The sequence below is a fragment of the Aplidium turbinatum genome, chromosome 13 (assembly GCF_918807975.1).
Source record: "Aplidium turbinatum chromosome 13, kaAplTurb1.1, whole genome shotgun sequence".
Taxonomy (NCBI): domain Eukaryota; kingdom Metazoa; phylum Chordata; class Ascidiacea; order Aplousobranchia; family Polyclinidae; genus Aplidium; species Aplidium turbinatum.
Window position 1 is genome coordinate 24107972 of NC_137484.1, and position 24678 is coordinate 24132649.

The following is a 24678-nucleotide window of genomic DNA, read 5'->3' on the forward strand; positions in this document are numbered from 1 at the left end:
CTCATAATCCGATGTTGGTTAAAATCTGAGAGGGATATGTAACTGCTTGTGATATCGTAGGCGAGTTGAACGCCTGGCAACAATTGAAGGAATCCCTTGACAACGAGCGACTCCGACGTGTGACGTCATCACGATCATGAACAGATGATGCCAAGTTTTTCACTTGGCGGAGGACTCCTCAGGACTTCCCACTGGTGGTTTGAAGGGCGTCCACCAACATTTTGTACGCGCCCTCTTGTGGCGAGGAGGAGAATAAGGCGTGAAAGGTTCTTCTGTCCAGGTCCTCGCTCAGCTGAAAAGTTAAGTCGGTATCAAAGGGGGTCACAACTATAACGTGTTGAAATGCATAAAAGTGAACTTGCCAACCTCTTTCCTGGTAACATGCCACCGCACCACTTATAATCGTTATGCAGCAATAAAATATTCTACTTCAACAACGGACTGGTGCTTATGTAAACTGAAAGGTCGGGTGCTATTGCGGAGGGGGGGTGACACCTGTTGCTCGAAATTGTCTTAATGGGAGCTCCCGATGTTGGGGTGCTCACCGAAGGCAAGTGGACCTTTGTGTTCCATCAGAAACAACTTAAGTTTGTGGTAACGAAATAGAGCAAAATCTCGAAAGCGGATTAAGTTATTTCGTGTCACAGTATCTCGAGTTGTCGGCACCTTTCGGCCTAAGCCAAGTTCGTTTGATAAGGAAGCAAAAACTCTGCCAAATTCATAAAGTAAATTTAAGAGAACAATGGAAGCAAACTTAAAAGGATTTTTTAAAACGTTACCTGATAGGTGTAAAAGTCGATGGCTGCCTTGCAGAAGAGCGGCCAGTCCCTCCCCGGGTCAGGACGCTTCATACGGCCGGTGATGACTGGCAGGCTGGATGGGGGGTTAAGGGTCATTACATCCGAAGTAAGTGAAGCGTAACGACCGAGACGAATACTTGAGGCCCAGGTTAACTGGGGAACACGGTTCAAAACATTCCCCAATATTACGAACCGTAATGTTTGGTAGAATCTATCAATATTTGCTAGAAACGATAATTATCCTGATGAAAACTCAAACTATTCAGTTAACGACAGACACGGATTTTCGGTTTTCAATGATGAGGTAACAAACTTAAAAAAGTTCAACTGGAAATGCCAACTCAGCAATAAATTAATTGGGTAACACGAGAAAGTTATGAGCAGTTTGATCATTGAAAGCCGAAGCGAAGGATACAGTGAGTTGATCCAGTGGTTGGTCGAAGCACAAACGAAGAGACAGGTCAAGCACCAGATGGCAGTAGAGAGCGGCGAGCGCTGTTTCGCGTTGCTAAGCGACAGCATGACCCATTCTTGCACCAGCTTCGATTCGTCGCGACTGTGAAGCGTTTGAAACACCTGTTGTGACGTAAAGCGTGCGTCAGAATGACGTCAAATCGAGGAATAAACAGCAACTGAACTTTCCAGATTACCTTGTGCAAGACAACGGCCACCAGGTCAGGGAAGGGCTGCAGGGTCGAGATGAACTCCGCGATGATCTTGTTCATCACGTCCTGGGAGGAAAAGAAATCCTCCAGGATCAGAGGAAGGATGCGGATCATGACGCGCGCGTCTCTTCCGCTACCGCGTCGTATTCTACAAAACAACATTGTCTCGATGATTCTGCTTCATGCCAACCAGGAAAAGCAAACAACGTTAGAATCACACGAGTTAAGACAGGTCGATGTGGAGGCAGCGTGTGAAAGGTGTTAAATAAACATAATTGACGTCATGTACAGATTGTGTTGTTACCATGGAAATATCGAAACAACGTCAGTCTGGTGATCAGTTGCCACCCTGGGATCATTTAATGAAGTTAAGACTAGCGACCACAAGCCATGCCGACGTGTGAGGTTCCACTGGAGGCCGTCTGCTACATTTGATAGCAATCAAAATCTCTCATATAAGTTGGTTGTCTGGGTTGTATTTGATAAATAACCTTTGTGTGATTTTAAGCTACTTTTGTTTTCCAGTCATCGCGGCAAGTGTGCACGTTGGCAAGGCCTGGGCACACAAAACGCTTTTGGACTCAGGACTTCTTAACCGGGGGTGCGAGACCTGTTCCTAGGGGTGCTGGATGATGAGGATTAGTTATAAAATGACGTAAGTTATGTTTGTTTACCAGATTTTGAGATTTCAAGAGAACTGATTGGTGACTCCAAGATGGTGCCAACAACAAGAAAGTTAGGGACCACAACATGTTGATGACATTGGTGCTGTCGTGCAATCGCTTGTCCCCTTACCGGTCAAACAGCAGTGAAACTCTCTCCATGGCGAGCAGCCTCGTCTCGATGACGTCATCGTCGGGCGTGGTTTGCGACTCGGAGCTGTCGTTCGGATTGGAAGTGCGCAATCGACCTGCAACGTCACGCTTACGTCAACGCAGTGTGGTTGAGTGGCCATAAGCTATCTTATTTGTTCACATTCTTGAAAGCCAGATGTCAAACAAGAAGTGTTGGAAAGAGCTAGTTCCTGAATGCCACCTAGAGGCGGAGGATCGTTATCGTGACGTCATAACATAGGCGACGTCTGAAAACCTTAAGTATGGCGCAGAGTTGGACCAATTACACAGTTTTCACTTCAATTACATCTACAATTACACCATCAACTTTTTTAATCACGTTACAATTACTTCCAAATGTAATAAAATCATTAATGTTCCGATCGAATGAAAATAGAGTAAAAGAAACCCATAATATGAATAAATAAGTAATAAAATAGAAATCCGGGTATCGATGACGGGTTTGGTGCGAGGATGGTGGGTTGCATACATTGACGATGTTGTATTTTCAAGTGTTCACTTAGATCCATTCTGTTTTCTGAGCGGAAGACACCTGCAAGCGTCTAATTCCAGCTCTCGTGGACAAACGTTACAAGATCATGCCTTATAAAAATCACCAACACAATTACTTTCAACTACAAGTGTAATTGATCCAACCCTGGTATGGTGACAGACACGAGTGACGTCACACTCACCGGAATACATGCAAGTAGTCATCAGCCCGCATGCGGCGATAGAGCGCGCGAGGTTAGGGCTGGTTTGAAGTTGGTCGGCGGCGGCTTTGAGGAGACTCTCGCAGTGCTGGGGGGAGATGGAGAACGTCAGAACGAGGCCTTCCAGGCCGTGCGCCACCGTGTGGTAGACACGGGAAGGCGTGGTGACGTCAGACGATGACATCATCAACACGGAAGCCTGCGACGAGATGGAACTTACTTTAACAACATCAAATTTTAATGTTCCGTTCAATCTACTAAAAGCTTTCGGCTTTCTTTGATTAATGACGTCAAGCACTGACCTGCATGACGATCGATATGAACTCGGGCATGACGACATCTTGACACTTCACTATGACGTAATAAGCGACCGACACGAGCGCGACGACGTATTCCTCGTCATGCAGCGATGGACAACTATACAAAGGAAACAATTGGGTGAAAGGAACCAGAAGTAGACCCCGGCACATTTGTGATGGGATGGGATGTGCAAGATATATTCGAAAATACTTGAAACATCAACCGGTCTGTTAGGGAAAACAAACCTCTCAAATATGCGATAGATCGAGTTTCGCGTTTGGCAGCATGATCGTTGCTTGATGGCTAAAACAGATCCTTAGTATCTACATTGTGACGCAAGCACCTCTCAAGTTGTCACACAGTAAATGTTAACAACTTGGTACAATAAATGTTTACAAAAAGAATGTCAATGCCAAGCAGAGAGAATTATCAGCAAATGTAGTTGCTTCTCTCCTGGTTCACCGGTGGTGAGATCTTAAGAAGATTTCCATGCAAATAGTGTGTCCCCCACACGTGGTGGTCACTTGAGGGGGCAGGACTCACGTGGAGGTGTCCACTAGGCGGCCGGGCACGAACTCGGTGATGAGGTCCACTAGAGGTCGCATGTGCTTGGTGGGGTACTCCTCCAGACACCACATGATCCCGTAAAGAGCCGAGATGCGACAGGATAGGAGGGAGCTTCCCAGAGCGGCCTCAATGATGGGATGCAAGCCATCACATACAGTGCGTCCCTGCGAACAATGAGAGCCGCTGCTCATGATGAGGGTTCGATGCTTGGGCAACAAAGCAAGCATATTGTTACGCACAACAAACATGACGTGATTCCCCACAAATGACGTAGCCCAATGCAACAGTTTCGAATAAAATTTATTTTGAGTTTCCCGCCATCAAAATATTTAGGCGGTATAAGTTACTTTGAGGGTGCACAGTGGGGGAGCCCATCAACTTACCATCCCCAGGACAGCACCGGCCTTGCATAGGGAAGCCACGATGTACTGAAGCATGACGTCGTCTTCGCTTGGCTGCACTCTAAACATTGACATGCTAGCGATTAGTGAAGCGTGACATAACCAAGCTACTATCTATGAAAGGGCCAAGCTTTAAAAATGGGTGGCAGTTGGATCAAGGAGAAAATAAATAAAGTGCAAAGTATATTCAAATACAGCACTAAAAGACAACGTTGTCTTAATTTCCGTGCCCTCCCTCATATGACGTCATGATGGGTGAGCCACCTTCTCTTTCAGGTGGTCATAGCATATTTGGAGTATGTATCAGAAGCTAACATGATGATGGAGAATCAAACTGGACACAACGAAACATACGTCACCAATGACGATATTGCGTGACGTGGCATATGCACTCACCCATGAAGATTAGTCAGAGCACTGAACATCCACTCAAACTGTTGCCTCTCGCTGAACAAATCCGAGATAAGGAGGAGGGACCGGGTGCACTCACAGAGGAGGGGGCGTGCAATCCCCCCGGAAGACTGCGCAGCCGTGCGGAACCACTCGGAATAAAGATCGACCAGAAATTGCACGCATGAATGAACATCAACTCCATCTCGAACCTGGCGTTGAAGATGATTAGGAAATCGTCCTTAACATGGAGTGGTTGTACAACCAATTTTACAGCAATTCAACGTCTGCAGACGTTGAAGTAACGTAAAAATGACGAGTTCTGCTGTCTGAGAAGAGAGTTTTGGGTTGAAAGTTAAAGCGCAGTTGAGCACGAATTGATTGTAGGAGAATGAAGAGAGTTTTGGATTTCAACAGTTAACAGGAAATACAAAAAGGACTCACACGCAGAAGGAAGGCCCACCCGGGATAGCCAAGTAGGGTTAGGGTTAACCTCTACGGTGTCCCGAATGCAATGCAACCCGAGGCTCATAACTAAGCATGACGCGATGATGACGACATCAGCAACGTGCCGATCTGATTCAAGCTGCTGCGCGATTACGTCATCAACATTCCTTCAAAGCCAATACATTCGGAGTGGTGGTCATGTTCAGAGCGTCTACCCGACAATCGAAAGGACGTCAGTTCGACTTCCGTATAGAGCACGCTGCTGTGTCCTTGGAAGGTTATTGGCTTCCTTGCCTTCCTATCCACTTAATCTACATCTCTGACCACTTGGCATATCATTTGTTTGAAGCACTGACCCGGTATGGCGATAGTGACCGTCTGTTGCCACTTGGTGCCGTCGGGGAGGACTTGGCGGCTGCTTCGAATACGTCACTTCCGTCGCTGTCGTCTGCGTCAACAAAACAAAGAGAATTTTAGCGGGAAGCGTGCGGCATTGTGGCGCGATAGGAGTGCACAATGTGGTCGCATGTTGGATCAATACACAGCTCTGTGACGTCAAAGAATCAACTAGGGATTCGTCTCACATTAAGTGACGTGATGCTTTAACGTGCCATGATGTCACATGCTTGATGCGTCAACGTGTGCGTTGTAACGTCTGGCGCGTCTTTACATCAAGAACGTCTGGCGCGTCTTTACATCAAGAACGTCTGTAACTTACCGTGGGTTAGAGACTCAGTGCCGGAAGATAACGCTGGAGAAGAGAAATCGTCGGATGGAAGTTCTGGGTCTTCGGTGAGGGGGAGGATGCCATGGAGATCCCGGAAGAATCGGATGGAAAACTGTGGAAGACAAGTGACGATGATCTACGTGTGATGAGAAAGAGCCAACCACAACGATCAACACTCACCCTCCCGAGCCCGTATCGCCATGGTGACGTCATAATGCTCTCTGTGTTGTGGGCGAGCTCTTCACTGACGCGGGCATCACCGCGTACTGATAGATGCTAAGGAGGAAGTTGATCAAAACATTGCTCATTCGTGCGAACACAATAAAAGCGACTGCATCGCGGCGGCGACTCAACACGTCATAACTACGTGAAGCGATGACGTACCTGGTAGCAGTGACGTGTGATGGAATGCGACGACGTCACAGTGACGGCATTGAGCTCCTGACTGATGATCTCCCTGACTCTCTCCAGTTGTCTACCAGCCTTGCAATGATGGAGCTTGAACATGGCTTGCCTGTGGTGAGTCTGCCGGATGACAACGATGCTCATTGAATTGACGTCAGTTCGAGTTCAATCAAATTCAAACACCGCGACTCTCAAAACCGCCGAAGAGGTTTCACGATTGTCGAAACATTCGAAGCAACAACAGATCGATGTGGCGGTCACCGCTCGACGACTCCACTTTGTAGTATATATTTTATAAATAATTTAAATTACAACGTATGCGATGTGATACAATAACAACCGAGGTTCATAACATAGTCAGGTGGCCGGTCAGATGTAACAGGATAACTCAGGCTTGATGAATCCATGAAGAAAATCAGCTCAACGAGCAACAACTTCGTCGAATACGTTGAATGAGGCGGATGGATTGCAGCAACTCATCTCACCTAATGCGTCACCTACCTGATGTGTGCTTGTTGCGGTGTTGCCGGCATGTGGCAGCAGAGCGCAGTTGACGACCAATGACGTGAGGCCACGTATGGCTAAACATGAAACTTCAACTGCTTCGTCATTCTGCAACAATGATGCGACGTCATAGTGGAAGATCGGCACAAGATGAAGACGACAGAAAGCGATCAACAACATGATTGGTTCATTAATGTTCAACCCTAATCATCGCACCAATCAACGACAGCCACGTATATGCAACGTCAAGCAAGCTTTGTCCGCACACGGAGATGATGAGCTTATCAGTCGTACTCCGGTGATGGAATGGCCGCCATGTTAGTTGTGCTCATGCCACGGCATCAAAACCACCGTGATGGCATCCTCCAATGATCGGAAGGTTTTCAATGTTTCAGACTGAAATTGTTCATTAGTTTCTCAGAATCAAAGTGCAGCACAAGGACTGACCTGTTCGCTGTTGACGCTGTCCACTATCGGTTGGGAGACAAGGACACCAAGAAGACCAGCCCAGGTCTCCTCGAACTGTTGTCTAGACGTCCAACCTGAGGAGGATATAATTTGTCATCGTTAAAGTTCACTTCATAATGTTATTAACATACTGCCATACAGTCGCCTGTGGAAGGAGGTTATACAACTGATTCTAACGGATAAAATCCTCCTCACGAAACCAAAACAAGTATTAAAGTCAATGATCACGTTCCTCCTCCTCCTCCTGATCACCTACCGATCCTGTTGATGATGGAGATGTAGTCGCTTAGTGCCTCCTTCTCTTGGAGGTAGTCCAGGGGGATGTCAGGGTAGTGGACGCCCCGCGCCCCTCCTGGGGTCACCTCCCATCCGTATCTCCATAGCAACCGGGGGATGCGGATGTACGAATTGAAAAGATCGCTTCTCGATAAATGAAGCACCTGCGGAAGTGACGTAACAAAAGTCAGCAACAACCGGCAATGACGTCATATTCCTCATTTAGAATACGACCAATACGACACCCAACACCTTCACACAGGTCCGTTCGCCGTGGACCCATCCCCCATCTTATGGAGCTGTTGTTTTGTTACAACAATTGTTTCGTCACGTGATAGATTTCGAACTGGTAGTACCAGCAGGAAATCATCGAGTGGAGGCTGGACTTGCATGACGTCACACCACGAAGATTTCTTGGCAATCCTTGTGACGTAACAACAGCCACCCTCAACAAAACATATAATTGTCGGATGGCCGCATCCAAGCCGGCGAAGGTTGTCAGCGAAACATTAAAACTATCGCTGGGTAACCAACAAAGTCAGATATCCACATACCACGTTGTAGATCGGCCCCAGCAGTGAGGCAGGCATGGCCAGGTGGTCTAACCGACGTGTCAGACAAATCATCTCGAAGAGTTGGGACATATGGACACACGCCTTACTGGGGCTGCTTGGGGTGACGTTGGCTGGGTAGTAGGGGGGTCTGTAAGGTAGTTCCCCCATGTCTGTAAAATCAATTTAAGGAATGATACGAATGGAAGCTAACAAATATTTAGTAAAACAGAACACCAGAGCCAGCAAATTAGTAGGAACAAACGGTAAAACAAAACCAACATTGCAAAGGAACAAATAAAAGAAAAGTAGACACTAAGCTCATGTTGAACAAACGTTTCAAAAACTGATTTTCTTCATCTTCAGTACAAATGAATGCAATCCCTGGTGCCGCTTAGTTTAAATTTAAATCGCGGCTGACGTCACAAGGGCTGATCGACAAACTATAAATGGAGAAATGACGTAACAAAGGTTGAAGAATTGCAGTTGTACAACTTGGAATTGAGAATTGTCAACCAAAACTACAGTAAACAGAAGTAGGAGTCCATTAATGGCAAGCTAATTATGAAACAATGTACCTCAACAAAAGCAAAAACAATTATCAACCAATCAAGGTCTAGTATTGACTCACGTGATCTGACTATAGCGTATAATGCTTCTGTGACGCTGATAACATAACCAGTGTTGCCAGGTTCATTAAATATATTGCACATTTCGTCGTTGAGTAGAGTTTGCTGCATAACCTCAAGACAGGTAGTGGCAACACTGGTAGAGGGCATCGAACCATGACGCAGCCTTCCACGGACAACCTGGATACAAATTTATGCCGTCTGAACAACTGTCGATTGTTGAGGGCATTGTGACATCAGTGGTCGACGTCACCGCACTCACCTCACATGCCACCACAGCGAGCTTGATGCAATCTCGGTGGCGGGATGGGTTCAGTTTGTAGGGAGGAGGGAGGGAGGGATGTGCGGCCATGAACCTCACAAGACATCGACACACATCGAAGATGTCCTCCGCATCACCCATGAGCGGCATTGGGTTGAACTTAATGGAGGATTCTACAAATTTGAAAACAAAACTTGCAGATTCAACTAAAAACTGGGACAACGTTTCAACAAACCAGCGGAACTGTTTCCACTTTCCTTCGATACGTCTCTGTCTTCAGGAAATTGCCTTAATGCGATGTGTTCGTAAACATTAGTTCATACAATGAATGAACCGTGACGTCATCAGCCTTCGACGCGATGACGCCATAGCCACCTCACCTTCGCTTTGGTCCATGGAAAGAACGTCATCTGGAACTTGATCGACGATGGCCGTTAAGTAAACCAGCAACCGATCACGTGACGCTTTCATAATTGAACTAATGACGTACAAAAAAGGTGTCATAATAAGCACGATTACGCAAGCAACATGTAGGACAAGTCAGGCTTGTTTCCCTTCACAGGAGCCTTTCCGGGCTCTATAGAGTGACGTCAAAAAGTGATCATAATCATGACCGGAAGTTCCATTATGTGTTACAGACGATGACGTCAACAAGACATCATTTTGTTTTGAAACAATACGTAAGCGACTTTGAAAGTTGGATGCCAAACAATGGATCTTTTAAGCGGCCGATTATGCTAATCGTTTGATTAGTGAATCTTTTGCGCAAAGTTTATCTGTGGATCGGTAATCGGCGGTTCTAATCATCGGATAAAGATTTGTGCATAAGAAGAAAAAACAGTATAAGAAATACATTTCCTAATCGGTTGATTTTCTCCATCCGTCGATGATCCACTGAAGGTTCACCCAACCCACAGTGAACCACACCACACACCACCCAACTCACAGTGAACCACACCACACACCACCCAACTCACAGTGAACCACACCACACACCACCCAACCCACAGTGAACCACACCACACACCATCCAACCCACAGTGAACCACACCACACACCACCCAACCCACAGTGAACCACACCACACACCATCCAACCCACAGTGAACCACACCACACACCACCCAACCCACAGTGAACCGCACCACACACCACCCAACCCACAGTGAACCACACCACACACCACCCAACCCACAGTGAACCACACCACACACCATCCAACCCACAGTGAACCACACCACACACCACCCAGCCCACAGCGAACCACACCACACAACACCCAACCCACAGTGAACCACACCACACAACACCCAACCCACAGTGAATCACACCACACACCACCCAGCCCACAGTGAACCACACCACACACCACCCAACCCACAGTGAACCACACCACACACCACCCAGTCCACAGTGAACCACACCACACACCACCCAGCCCACAGCGAACCACACCACACAACACCCAACCCACAGCGAACCACACCATACAACACCCAACCCACAGTGAACCACACCACACACCACCCAGCCCACAGTGAACCACACCACACACCACCCAACCCACAGTGAACTGCATCACCTCAACAAATCGTCGCTGTATGGCGCCACCTGGTGACGAAACCCCATCACTTCCGATATTCCGAACGCGATGCAAGGATCGAGATGGATCGGGAGGAACGCCTGCGGATGATAATCAGGTATCGTACGTCACAATGCTGTCCCTGAAACCGCGGCCATCGCGGAATGAACGCTTTTCGCATTGGCAACAACAGTCAAATGAAAACTTTTACACAACAACGAGCTATGGTGGTAATGCTGAACTCGTCATCACCTCGTCATGCATGACGTCCATCACGTCATCGTACTCCAAACAAGAAAGCACTTTGGCGCACTCCGGCGACCAGTTGTTGGAGCGGCAACATGACACTAGGATGGATTTGAGCCAATTCTGAAAAAAGGAGTAAAAACGAGGTTTGAAAGAGAAAAATGCGATCAATCAATTCCAACTTAGAAGCAAACAAGTTGGGACGCCTGGTTGATTCCAAAAACTTACTGTAAGCATATCATTTATAATCTGCAGGTCGCTGCAGTAGTAGTCCAGTTTTAATCCGGTGATGTCCCGTTTACCGAGGGTGGCTGGATTTACCTCCAAGTGCCGCAATCGCTTTCACACCCTGTCTCCACATCGATCTGTCTAACGCGTCCTATATTGTCAAGTCCACCTTGCTGTTTTCCTCTTCCACTTGCCTTTTCCACGTTTTCTTGGGTCTTCCTTGTTTTCTACGACCCTCCACTTGCAACTCCAGCGCTCTTCTCAAAACATGCCCATACCACCTTACTCCTTCGCTTTTGCCAACTTATCAACATTCTCATTCAACCCAAGCAAGTTCATAAGTTTTTCGGTATTCCTTTTGTCCATCAGCTTCACGCCACACATTGCGCTCACCATCGCTCTCTCGGTTCTTCTTAAATTCGCCAATTCGTTTTCCCGTAAGCACCATGTCTCACTTCCGCACAGCATTGCAGATCTCACAAAACTAGTATAAATAAATTCTTCCTCTCATTTTCAACGGAAATCTTCTACCACATAACAACTCTCGACACTCTCTAACTTCCACCCAACCAAACCTTACTCTTGCGGTCACTGCCGCTTCACGACCACCACTGGCATTCAACCTGTGGTTCATAGGAAAAATTGTTGTATTTTTAAAATGTGTGGTGGTCAAAACATTTCATCTGCTGCAGCGGCCTGCAGATTACAAATACGCTTACCATAAAGACTATCGACTTCAAAGCGACTGAAACGTTATTGAAATGATGCGGCACATACGTTTGCTATGACTAGGAAAGGCTCATTTAAATGAGATACCTTGTCAGGTGGTTCTACGATGGATTCGATTGTCATTGGTGGATCGGTGGTGGGTGTGGCGATGGCCACGCCTACATCGGTCATGTGACCCTTCAATCTGACCAATAGCGTGTAGAGGCGGGCAAACCTGACTTGATGAGGAATGGAGAAGGATGCCTGTGACGCAAGAAGACAACAGTCAGTCATGATGACGTCATATTTTCGCCAGGGGAAGGTGACAAAGATCCGATAACGATTTCTACAGAAAACAGTAGAGGCCGCGTCAGTGGGAATCCACTGCGACACGATAACGCCGCACAGGATGTACCTGTATCCCAGAAGGTTACTTCACTCTTTTAAAGCAGTTGCGAACCATTGTTAGGGCAAACCACCCAACGCACACTCACCAACAAGTTGTCCACATCTTCCACAGAAAGCTGCTTTATGACGTCACAATGCTGACGCGTGAGCAGCGATTCGACGTGATTGCAGGCCAGCTGGTCATACGATCGTGATACAGCCATCACAGGAGAGAACATGAACGCTGGAGATAGGATGACCTTCAGCAGAAGACCGACACACGAATCTGTGAAGCCATTCAAGCACTTCGCGATCTTACGCATGTGTCCTGCCTGCAACAAAACAACGGAAATTGAACGTGATTTTACGTTTGTTATTCAACAGACAAGGTTGCTACAATCCACTTCATACATATTTAAAAATAATCGCTCTAATAACTTTGTGAAACCTTTTTCAATATTGTTCAACCAGCGAACCATCGTCCATAGCGTTGCTCGGCGCAGACAACGATCGCATAGTGACGTCACAATCTCACCTTCACATCGGAGCGCTTGCTGCAATATGACGCAATGCGGTTCAACAGCTGCTCGCTTGATGACGTCTGCTCAACGACACCCAGGAAGTCTTGCACCGGGGGTTCCCCGCACAACTCGATGACGTCACGGGCGTGATGCTCAATTAACCATGACATAGTGTCGCAATGGTGCTGGTTCTGTGACTAAAGGTGGCGTCGTTAGACAAAGACACATGGAATGAGCATTCCACACACGACAGAGGGGTCAGTTGGGACCTCGCGATGGAACCACGACGTAACCGATGAATGATGCGGGTCGGCAAATTGCACACAGCGGATCGCACCGTGTATTGTGATTATTGCAATTTTCATGACGTATAGAAACTTTGATGGACAAAATGAAATGAAGGCGAAGACAATTAATACATGGAAATTATCGGCCACTCCCACAAGTGGAGGCCAGACTATAATCTGTATGACGATGGCGATGGAGATCATCACTCAGTGCAGGAACCTGCCATTCTAACCAGCAGCATGGTACTTTCCACTTGTCCACTGGAAATAATGTGAATGCTGCGAGCTGCCAGTCCAGACAGAAAAATCCATCATTTTACATTGATTCACCTCTGTAGACGTTGCATCAACGTAAAAATGATGGATTTTGCTACCTGGGAGAAGGCAATAATTGTTCGCAACAATGCTGAAGATCGTGCGATCGCTACTGGGATCTTTGAAATCCACTTTTCGTAGTTTGCATCCAGTCAAGCAACGCTTTATGATATCAACCCATGCAGACAAGGCAACAGTGTCCCGGATGCTGAGCAACAGCGACCGCGTCATGTTTAAGCGTAAGAAGCCACCAGGCTAAATGTTTCATTGAATCGCGAGCTAATCGAATTCGAGGAAACGATTTCAAGTTGTTGCTGTGGCAACTTGCAACCGAGCTCAAATGTCTGAAGCGCAACTTACCTTCCGAAATGCGACATTTCATTTAAGTGCTAAATCAAATACCATTGAACAAGGGACGTTAGTAATCACCGAGTTTAACACCAGAATTTCTCACCATTCCTATACTACAAAGTCTAAGTGATCATTCCGCAATGGCATGAAAAAGGATTTCGAAATGTTCTTTTATATTTTTACATTTCGATTTAAGTAGATTTCTAGTTTATAATCCACTTCAAAATAACAAGAAACATGTTTCCTTCATGCAAGTGCAGAGCTGGGAGTTAGTTGGCTATTCAACTCACCAAGTTCATCAGTGAGAGAAGGTTTTGATACTAAGCACCAAGACATTGCTAACGTCATGGGGTAAACATCACGTGATAGCACATGCAGCCAATCACAGGTTGCCACCACAGCAGGTACTCTCCCCACTACGAGAATGACATACCATATTTGGGCAACGCAACAGTTGACATTGTTTGCGAATAGATCTTGCAAAGTTGTCAGGATTCCCACAAAACTATATGTGATGAAATAATGACGTAATGGAAGTTAGAACTAACCTACAGATCTGCATTATTGACGAGTGACAAGATAGAGGGACACGGAATGTTCCAGTAACAGCTGAGATGCATTGCATGGCTACCCAAGAGATAAAAATGAACCCCCATTACAAACGTACAAGCTCGGCTTGTCTTTGGTAGGAAGCAACTCGTGTCAGTTTCATTTGGAAAGACTAGGACCTAGCGACTCCAGAGGCTGATGACAGAGCAGTAGCCAATGGTGGCCTTGTCAGCATCTATGGTCACATTGTAACAATATGCAAACACTGTCAGAGGAAGCCGCCGTCAATTTCATGAACACATGATCAACAAACGTCGCTCAAGAGACTTCGATATATGAACAAACAAAGCCTTCAACCACCTCCCCCACTCACCACGTAGTCGCACAGCAGGATAATGGAACCCAGCTTGATTATTTGCTCATGGAAGGTTGCTATGACGTCATCCTTCACATTGTGACCTGGAAGGAGACGGTTTGTTGGTGAAAAGATACAAAAAGTTTGAACACGTTTGTAAACGTAAGCACGCGATGTCCCGCGCCTTACCGCCATACAACTATAGACTATATTATAGAGTCATTCCATGCCAACTCAGTCACCCATGCAAATGGTATCCTTCAGATTTCGTTGAAAAGTTGCCATACTGACATACGATGCCTTTGGGTTCTTTCGTTTGGTAACCCAAGTTTTATATCAATATCTCAAACGGTTTGACAATGGCGGCAATTTGAATTTCGGGTATGAACTACAACAGAAACTTGTAGTCCTTTATCACAATTACAATAAAAGTTATGGAACAATGTAAATGATTAAAATTGCTATTTGCTACCCCCGCAAGTCGAAAACGAGGGTAACACAAAATTGAAAATGGCCGCCATGAGAAAACCGTTTCAAATATTGATCTAAAACTTAGGATTCTTTCGTTTGGTAGTCTAATACAAAGTATGACAACTTTTCAGCAAAATTTGAGAGGTATCGTATTCGATATATTTTCATATTGGCTGTTTTCATATGAAATGATCCCATAGCGTTCGTTTGGAAAAACGAACGTCAGCGAAACACCTGCAGCAGCCCACTCACCACAACAGGGGTCAGGAACAAGGGTCAACTTCGACCACAACTCGAAGTCGATGTAACCCACGTGGGACAATAGTTGGCCCCATATCAGGGTCAAGATGGGGAAATCCCTTCCAATTGCTACAAAATCGTTGAAAATCTGTGACGTGGTGATGACGTGCGACGCGTCACCGAGCAGGAAACGAGTGGCGGCAGTGAAGCGTTTAAACGAACCTGAACGAAACGAACTGTTAGAGATGCAACATCACTGAAAGAGAAAAACTGCTATGAAATGCTAAGAAAATTTTCCGTTTTAAAACAAATTATTATGATTGTAATAATGTGCTTTAAACAGCGCTGTATCCATCACAGATATGCGTTGCTCTCAACACTATACAAAGCAGACAGTGTCAGAGCATGCGGGCATGTTCTTAAATCTACATTTAAAATCTGAACACAAAAATCAATCTTTCACCCAAAACTGACCCAACTGGGATAACAAACCACACCCCCTTCACACCCACCAGATCTGTGCATGTAGGTGAGTAGGAGCAACAACTCCTCTAGCTGCTGGCATAGCAACAACCGCTCTGTGGCGTGATAAAGCGAAACCGACGTCAGACTGGTCGCCAAGTGTGCACCCATCACTCCCACCAAGTGGTGAAAAAACCTGTAAACAATAGAGTTGCATCAAAAGAACGTAATGTCGTCATCAAGCAGGGCGGTGACGTATGTATGACGCAACCAAGCTAACGCCAAGTTGGAGATTTAGATTGTAACAGGAAGGCAAGGAAGTCAGTCCTAGTGCCCACTATCAGGTGTGTATGTCTTTCGCTCAGGAAATGTGGCTCGCTGGGATGACGTGGCATCCCTGCTATCCTGTCGTCAGTGTTCGCTTGTTGCCTATCCAACATAACGCGTCGCTGACACAAACGAGACTTCATTGTGACGTTGCACATACATGGCAAAAGTCATCGCAGGGTCGTCACTTGGTGAGGTGGACGGCTTGCTATTGGTTGAATCAAGGGGCGGGGCTTTAGGAAGCAGCTGGTTGATTGACACCTGTGAAACAATTGCAGTGTTGATGAAACCGAGTTTCAGACACGAATCATAAGTGTTGTGTGTTAACGCAATGCGTTCCGGTGTAGCGGTCCAGAAGCGACCAGGGTTGCCAAATATTTGATTAATTACAAGTGAAAAATTATGCATCAATTTGAGACCAACAAGTTAATTAAACTTAGTTCTAAAATTTTTGCTTTTGTATCGTTTGCTGAGGCGCCTGGCAGCTCTGGTTACTTTTGGTCTGGCAGTCACTTTTGGACTGCCACTCTGCTGTAGCAGTTCAGAAGTTACTGCTGGGGCAAGTGGGCATGCTGTTTCGAAATTGGTTTGAGAAATCTTATTGCTAATGGGTAGAATATTAAGCAATTGAAACTTTTTTTGCACATTTTATTTTATAACAAGGTTTTAGAGTAAACTGCAAAACCACGGCTGATGACGTCATTGGCAATGCGAAGAAGTTCAAAGATTTGCAGACATATTTTTTCAAAGGACTTCTTAAAAATTTAAATGAGTGACGTTTTCATACTTTGTCGATAAGTACTTTGTCTTTGCACACGATGATAGGGAAACAATCGAATTTAGCCTATAACTTTGGTTTTACTTTTTATAAAATCTTTAAAAAAATGTCACTTACATCAGTGTTGCCAGATTGTCTCACGAGTTTCAGCACAACCATCAAAATCTAATTGACATTTTCCATGTTGCCAGTGGCAAAAAGGTAGCACAAAACTACTAAAATATAGTCAGACTGTGTTTATCAACTATAACTCAGACAAGCAGCTTACTTTTGCAATGTAGCGTGGTCATCAAACTAGAACATGTCTGATCTTTAATCAAATTCAAAGTTTGCACAATGTATTATTGAGGTTTGTATTCAAGACTGCCAAGATTCAAACAGTATTTTAATTCAAACACAACAATCATTTTTGTCAAAAGGTTTTGTTATAACTTTCATTTTATTTTTGTTGAAGCTGCCTCAACCATCAAATCTGGCAACCTTCGTTTGGCAACTTGGTCTACCTTCTGGACAGCGTATACGTCACAGTCTGAAAGTTACAGTAGCTTCTATACCACAGTAACTTCTGGACCGTTACACCGGTTCAAGTGGAGTTTCTCAAACTGTACGTCGTGACGCCCTGGTGCGTCGTTTCAATTACCCAAGAACGTCACAAAATGATTCCGTTTCGTGGCTGAACTCAATTGCGGTAATAAAATGCTCACAGATATAAATATCCCTTGACACGTGCGTTCGAACTCATTAATTACGAAACTATTGCAATTGATTATTATGGTTTAACAATCACATAGCGCAATTGTAATTCCATTCGCCTGGTGACAAATGAAGGCACACAAACAAATAAATAAAAGTTGTTGAAATTCCTAACACCCAAAATGATGCTTCAGTATGTTGGGTGTTCAATGTCCTCGTGCGCGATGACGTCATACTCACGTTGCCGCTCAACCTGTCGACGCTGTCGATGACGTCATCTTCGGTGACGTGACACACGAGCACACGTAACAAAGCCGTCACCTTGGCCATCCATCGATGAAGCACCGCAGTAGATTCCTAGCAAAGGAGGGGCTGTTACAACCTAGTTATTTCAGGAGGCAAATCAGTCGCTTTTTACATTGATTTAACGTCTGCAGTCGTTGAATCAATGCAAAAGCGACTGATTTGCTGTCTCGGTTGGAAGGATCACTGAAGATCATGCTTCGTTTGAAGGAAAATGGTTGGAATGCTTTGTCAGTTTGGTGGGAAAACAAAGAGCCCGGAATGTAGAAACTAAACTCATGTTGGCGACCACTTCGAACACTAAACTGTTTATGTCCAATGCAAGGCCTGATAAAAACGCCCAAACCTCCACACAAGAAATATCTGCTTGACAAACGCGTGATAGTGGGGCAGTGTGGGGAGATGATGTCTGGATGACCTCACAGTTCCATTCATGGACACGATAAACTTTAGGAACATAACTTAGCAAGTATGCCATTGTGACGTATGTACGGCGCGTGCATTGAACGTCGTTGGTTGCAACCACAAGCGCTACCGCGCGACGCTTCGAGGAGTCTAGATATTACGTGAACCCACTCCATGACTTGGGGGTACCAGTTAATCTCCCTCACAGCGTCATTCAAACATGGAGGGTTGTGGCCAAACACGAGACACAAAGGAGAGTTACAGTACTGCAACGTAACATGATGGTAATTGTTAAGCATCCGTGACGAACACAAGATAGGTGACGTAATAACCATCGATTGTACTCACAATGACCGTCGGTGGTGACATCATAACCTGCACTATGAGGTCAACAGGGCGCAGAGAAGCGGGGGCGAGTCCTTCCAGCAGGGAGTGTAAAGCATGCATGTCGCGGTGATCAGTCAGCTCAATCTGTCGACAAGGCATCGCGATTAGTCGACGGCAAGTCTCACAGAGCGATGAATAACTTCAATTGTGCAGGTTTCAACAGCACCAAACTACCTACGTGTAGTTTATCCAGCAGAGGGAGTAGTACGTCAGCGATCTGCCGCGATGCCGACTTCCATCGATCAGTGTTGTCGCGTCGGTAGTGACGCAACGCAGTCGTTACCAAAGTGAAGACCTACCACAGAATAAGCAACATAGTGACAACGTTATGATACATTGAACTAACGTTGTGGAAACGTGGTTGGAAGCACAACCACACGACAGAGCACGTGTGGCGGGCGAGCACCAGTAAAATCCTCGTCCATGGATCTCGTCGTGCACGAAACTTCACATTCTCAGTACACGCTCTAGTCAGGCGTATATTTTCATTCGGGTGCAAAACGAAAACATGAGAATTAGGGAGTGCGAAAAACAGTAGCTCTGCGTAGGCGTCAGAGGTCGTCGAGTCTGCACTCTCTCATTCCACAACTAGGAGCAATATCCAGCCAACAGTAAACCTCCATGGCCCCGAAGCTTAGATGCTTGTTGGTCAGTATGAGAGGCACCTCCGCATCAACAACCAGCTCCTCAATGCATAGAGCTACCGGGAGCAATGCCTCATTTTCAGGGATTATCATTGAAAAGCTAGTTAGGGCAATGCAGCATCCCTCGTGACGTGTTGAGTACAAAGACCAACCAAACCTGCTGTAAGGCAACAACTAAGAGTAAATGTGATTTAAACCAATTAAGTTTCAATTAAGTTTGATTGCAAGCGATTTGCTCAAGAGAATCGTGAAGAATATGAAATAATGATCTCAGATGGGGTAGGTTGTGACAACTCAATGTCGCTTATGTTGTTCACGAGTTGAATTATGGGTGAGCTCAGAATGGAATTGTTGGTTCAATGGCAAGAATTGATCAAACGTATGCGCACTTTAACCCTATCAAGCACACAAATTATTCACTGACTTTCAAATTTAAATTATTCGCATCAGCTACCATGGAATCAATGATACGGATGGAGGGTGGTATCCAGATGGTGGAATCAATGATACGGATGGAGGGTGGTATCCAGAGGGTGTAGGAAGATCAAGAAAGATCACAAAGCTGTGAAGAGGAGGTAGCAAGAGACCAATGGTGACAACTGAAGGAAGATGGGGGAAGGATCACAAAGTTGTGAGGAAGAGGTAGCAAGAGATCTATGGTGACAACTGAAGAAAGATGGAGGATGGATCACAATGCTGTGAAGAGGAGGTAGCAAGAGACCAATGGTGACAACTGAAAGAAGATGGAGGAAGGATCACAAAGTTGTGAGGAGGAGGTAGCACGAGACCCGTGGTGACAACTGAAGGAAGATGGAAGAAGGATCACAAAGCTGTGAAGAGGAGGTAGCAAGAGACCCGTGGTGACAACTGAAAGAAAATGGAGGAAGGATCACAAAGTTGTGAGGAGGAGGAGATAGCAAGATACACATAAAGTAACTCCTAGAAAAACGACGTTGCGTCAAGTGAGCAGCGCTCACTTTCTGTGAGAGTCCAACGATGTCTGTTCGACCACGCAGGGTAGTTGGAAGCCGGCTGGTATCGAGGCTTGACAGGAACAAGTGGAATAAAAGCTTACAAATTGGAATTGTTTGGAATGCTGCTGATGATGACGAAGATAATAATAATTATTCATAATTCCCACACACATGCAACAAGTCAACCCATCACCCGATCGTGGCGCATCACCTGAGCCTGCTTCCCCTAAACACCATTGTGAGGTCATAATCAACTCCTGTCATGTTAGAATGGAGATATGGAACATACACATGGGATAGTTCGCATGAAGTTATTGCAAGTATAAGTATTTAAACAAAATGACCACATTATCCACTCGGCCATGCACCAAAACAAGAACAATAGTTAGAGGGGCTTCAATCTTGGAAAAATCGTTCAAACAGAAAAAAATTCACAGAAATAAAAAAAAATTGATGCTTTAAAAGTGGAAACGTCACAATTCTTATGTAATTTGTGGTTTGACATTCAATTAAAAAAACCTATTAAGAAATTGTTTCTTAATGAAACAGTTGATTCGCATTGCCCCACAACCATGCCACGTTAATGGTTTCATTGTGAGACAAGGACCACAAGCACCATTCCTCCTACCTGTGGGTAGATCATCAACTTGGCCAGCATCGCTAAAACAACCTCCCGTTGGGCGGCGCTATCTTGACCGTTCCTCCCCGATGCGCGCACCACGAACAAATCGTGAACGATCGGCTCCATAGCTGGTACCACTGTGACGTCATCAAGTATCGTCATTGTTATAAAAAACACACGTGGTTCACAATCACATTTCGTCTTCATCGACAGGAAGCTCAAACCAAGGAATGCCTTGCCACTCGCCAACATTTAGGCGACAGCAGCTGTGGCTTACAAATGAATCGAAACCTATCCAAGAGCAGGTGCAGATGACCGAGATCGGGTGTGTCGGAGTGGCCCATACGGACCATGAGCTCCCTGTGGTGTCAACATCTACCAACCATTTGCAAACCATCCTCACCATGCGTGGTGGCCCTCCTCCCGCTAGCCAGAAGGCCGTCACACAGCTGGATGATCTTCGGCATCGTGATGACAGGTTTCGTATGGTACGCCTCGTATGAGAGGAGGACCAGGAAGAAGAAGATGTGCGGCACAAGAACACCCGAATCTCGGATCTGTAAACGAAGCTCATCAATTGTTGCGTCATTTACCAACCATCCTTCCATTGTTTGAGAGCGGCGATGTCAGGCCACGGCAAAAGGCCTGTTGTGACGTACCTAGAATACGCCCCCGCATCCGTTGTTGCTGGGATACCAGGTATAAAGTTGAATCTATTCTATTATGTTTCATAAAAGGAAACGTCACCGATTGTGACATCACAAAGAAACAAACCAAACTTCCTAAAGAATCGCGCTAGGTCACTGACCAGTCCTGACTCGATGGATTCGAATTGTTTGATGACGAAGGTGATGAAGACTTGGTCGGCATCGAGCATGCAGTAGTTGACCCGGAGCTGCACCAGCTGAGCGAGGAGGTTGAGCACGCCCACCTGTGGACATAATGAAGCCGATCACGTCATGAGGCGTCATAGAACGAGATCGTTCCCAAAGCTTTGATGCTCGAATGTGACGTAATCGGTTCATGCTTCAATCCGAAGCATCCACTTCAATTGATATTTGAACGAAAATGTTATTTTTTACATCAATGAAACAAACCATTGCAACGAAACAACGTAATTTTCATCACGCAACAACGTAGCTTTTATGACGTGAGAACGCAACTTTATGATGCAACAAGCACGACACCTGTAGATGGACGCTCCCTGTCATTGTATACAGCTTGAGTGACTTTATCACCAGGGACTCGAAGAGCCGGATGTAGTTCTGGATGGATGATTTGTTTCCTTTCGGAGTCTTTGGATTTTGCTGGAGCTTCTCTTCAACCTAAAAAAGGAATCGGGAGTTGTTACGATCCAGCGTCGCGCTCTCTCCAGAATCACCTGGATGATGTTCAAGTCGTCACAGTTGAAGCTCCACCAGTCGCCCTACCAACTTCATTTCGCAACCTTATGACATCACAAGTCTAACTGTTACGTCGAATTAACGTAACAGTATGTTTACGTTACGTAAACACCAACCTTCTTCTTGATGGAACCGAACCATCCGGCACTCTCCTTGTTGGTACCGGCAGGATGGGAGTAGTGGAACGATGAGTTGGCCAAAGACATTGTCAGGTGGTTCAGGGGATGGTGGAAGATCTGAGAGGGAGAAATGATCAACACAGTATTGAGAAAATAATTAACAAAAAAATAACGTTGTAAAGACGTGCAGAGGTTTTTCATATCAGCTCCAACCCTCGCACCTGGTGACTGAGAGTAGGTTTCAACTCTTGCCCTGAAACGGGTTGACTGCGGCTGGGTGACCTCGGTGTTTCCCCTTCGTCCTCTTCCAGCTTACACAGCAGGTTGGTGCCGAACAGCGCCTTGAGCAGCTGCTGCACGCACCTGGACGAATGTAAACAGGTGATGTCATAAGATCGTCATGATTCGTTTAGAACAGGGGTTCTTAACCTGGGGTTCGCAAACCCCCAGGGGCCCACAAGGAAATTCCTAGGGGTAGTTGGATGGAAGTTAAGTTTCCAGTGTTGCCATTGTTGGACATCCTGTACTAAAGAAAAATAAGTGTTGATTGAAAACGATTTTCAACGTTTTAAACATAAAAAGCGAACTTCGATCCCGGCTTAATGTGGAGCACGACTTACACTTGTGCCTCTCTAATACCACTCCTAGAATTGAGAAACATATTTGCAACAAACAGGCACAACCTTCGCACTAAAGTTCAGGATAAAGTGCTTCAAGTAAATATTTCTATTAATATTCTTTGCAATGCCATTAACATTTGTTAGTTGCTAATTGTTAGTCAATATTCTTACCACTCAATAATGAAGTCTTAATTTAAACAAAGGACCATTAATTTGGTGTCAGCTTATTGGGGGTTCAGGTTGATTGTTTTACTACTCAGGGGGTACTTAACGGAAAAAAGGTTAAGAACCCCTGGTTTAGAAACAACTCACAATCACACGCAAGAGAGGCTGGTTCATTGTGTCAGTACGTCATGCATGTCATCAAAATGTTGAGGGGGTGGAACTTTTTCACTTGACAGAATCAACTAAACAATTTAAAGTTGACACCCCACTTGGCTGATGACGCTCAGTTCAATGCGCTCGTCTGACGAGGACGTGGTGAACTATCAATATGACGTCATACTCACTGGACTGTGACGGCGGGTTCGATTATAAAGCTGGTTTTAAGATAGCCGAGGATTTCCTCGGTATAGGCCCCGATGTCGTGGAAGTTGGCGACCTCCAGTGACTGACACGTGACCTCCAACACAGCCCGGACAAAGTTACAAAGCCTGTCGCTGGAACCAAATTCCATGTTGCCCTGTGAAGGGAAAGTGGAGGGTTATTTCATTTAGTGGTTGGTAGGTGAATCGTTGATACGATTTTACTGTACTAACAACCCAGACAGCAAAATTCGTCATTTTTATACTGATTCAACGTCTGCAGACGTTGAATCAATGCAAATATGACAGATTTTACTGTCTGGGAAACAATCAATACGGATGTTACGAGCTTTAGCTAAGAGAGTGGTCACTGGTCAGTACTTTGTAATTCTTGTAAGCTCCGGTAAGTTGGTCGTGGAGCTTCATAAGGATTCTATTCTGGTGGAAGGAGCCGAGAGATTTCTTCACTTGCTTCTCCTTGTCCAAGTCCTATAGATGCAACATCATTAATGAAAAGAAGAATGATGCAGGTCATGGGGTGCAACCAATACACAACGACATGACCGAGTTTGCAACCAACCGTACAGGACTTATGTCAAATGCACGCCTCCATCTTAAAAAGCAGGATAAGATTTAGTGATTTGGTGTTTGTCTGAACTCTTAGCAGTTGGTGTTCATCTGCAGCAGTTGATGTTCATCAGCATAATTTAGTGGCATCGTGTGTGGCGGCTACGAACCACATGATGTAAACATTCTCAAAATTGTCAATTCAACTTTCCACACGAAGCAGTGACCATCTGCCGACGATGAGCATATGCGTCTGGCGTTAGTGCAGTGAACGAATCACAAGTGGAGTATAACCAGTTAACTAATTACAATTGAAAGCTTCTTTAAGGTTAAATTAAAGTTAATTAAAGTGAAAACTCGATTGAAAATACTTGAGGTATTCCAACGAACGTGAAACACAAATGTTTTCTATCAACTAAGTAATTCAACCACTCATCCATGCTGACGTCATGATGACATAACGACCAAGCAAACCTCCTTATTGGCTGCAGTCTTGGGTAGGGAGGCGGCGAGTAGCTTTCTGGGCATAGTGGGGGATGACTTGGAGGATACCCCGCCCACTTCCTTCAACTTGTCCTTCCTCTTCATCGGGCTCGGAATGGACGGGTTCGACGTCAGGTTCGGCAGCACGCTCTGTCATTGTTACGTTGAATGATGATCAAGCGTGCAATTA

General features: G+C 45.5%; 1 protein-coding gene across 1 annotated transcript in view; it reads right to left on the reverse strand.

The window, feature by feature from the left end:
* Window positions 1-157: 157 nt before the first annotated feature.
* Window positions 158-24678, reverse strand: part of LOC145781765 (huntingtin-like) — a 35615-nt gene continuing 11094 nt past the window's right edge. The window contains exons 20-62 of the mRNA XM_082593436.1: window positions 24480-24638; window positions 23820-23927; window positions 23424-23596; window positions 22516-22657; window positions 22292-22411; window positions 21960-22097; window positions 21581-21703; window positions 21176-21329; window positions 20779-20909; window positions 18711-18827; window positions 18494-18616; window positions 17678-17794; window positions 16127-16227; window positions 15690-15835; window positions 15190-15399; window positions 14485-14570; window positions 13996-14067; window positions 12624-12806; window positions 12196-12420; window positions 11810-11965; window positions 10772-10888; window positions 10520-10620; window positions 9319-9416; window positions 8939-9111; window positions 8679-8856; window positions 8051-8220; window positions 7477-7660; window positions 7200-7294; window positions 6750-6860; window positions 6228-6368; window positions 6024-6119; window positions 5835-5955; window positions 5473-5564; window positions 4676-4881; window positions 4262-4340; window positions 3855-4042; window positions 3314-3428; window positions 2994-3210; window positions 2261-2375; window positions 1451-1613; window positions 1216-1376; window positions 780-873; window positions 158-292 (exon numbers count right to left, since the gene is read on the reverse strand). Of these exons, the coding sequence (XP_082449562.1) occupies window positions 179-292; window positions 780-873; window positions 1216-1376; window positions 1451-1613; window positions 2261-2375; window positions 2994-3210; window positions 3314-3428; window positions 3855-4042; window positions 4262-4340; window positions 4676-4881; window positions 5473-5564; window positions 5835-5955; window positions 6024-6119; window positions 6228-6368; window positions 6750-6860; window positions 7200-7294; window positions 7477-7660; window positions 8051-8220; window positions 8679-8856; window positions 8939-9111; window positions 9319-9416; window positions 10520-10620; window positions 10772-10888; window positions 11810-11965; window positions 12196-12420; window positions 12624-12806; window positions 13996-14067; window positions 14485-14570; window positions 15190-15399; window positions 15690-15835; window positions 16127-16227; window positions 17678-17794; window positions 18494-18616; window positions 18711-18827; window positions 20779-20909; window positions 21176-21329; window positions 21581-21703; window positions 21960-22097; window positions 22292-22411; window positions 22516-22657; window positions 23424-23596; window positions 23820-23927; window positions 24480-24638 (5913 nt within the window). The 3' untranslated portion in view covers window positions 158-178. The remainder of the gene's footprint in view (window positions 293-779; window positions 874-1215; window positions 1377-1450; window positions 1614-2260; window positions 2376-2993; window positions 3211-3313; window positions 3429-3854; window positions 4043-4261; window positions 4341-4675; window positions 4882-5472; window positions 5565-5834; window positions 5956-6023; window positions 6120-6227; window positions 6369-6749; window positions 6861-7199; window positions 7295-7476; window positions 7661-8050; window positions 8221-8678; window positions 8857-8938; window positions 9112-9318; window positions 9417-10519; window positions 10621-10771; window positions 10889-11809; window positions 11966-12195; window positions 12421-12623; window positions 12807-13995; window positions 14068-14484; window positions 14571-15189; window positions 15400-15689; window positions 15836-16126; window positions 16228-17677; window positions 17795-18493; window positions 18617-18710; window positions 18828-20778; window positions 20910-21175; window positions 21330-21580; window positions 21704-21959; window positions 22098-22291; window positions 22412-22515; window positions 22658-23423; window positions 23597-23819; window positions 23928-24479; window positions 24639-24678) is intronic.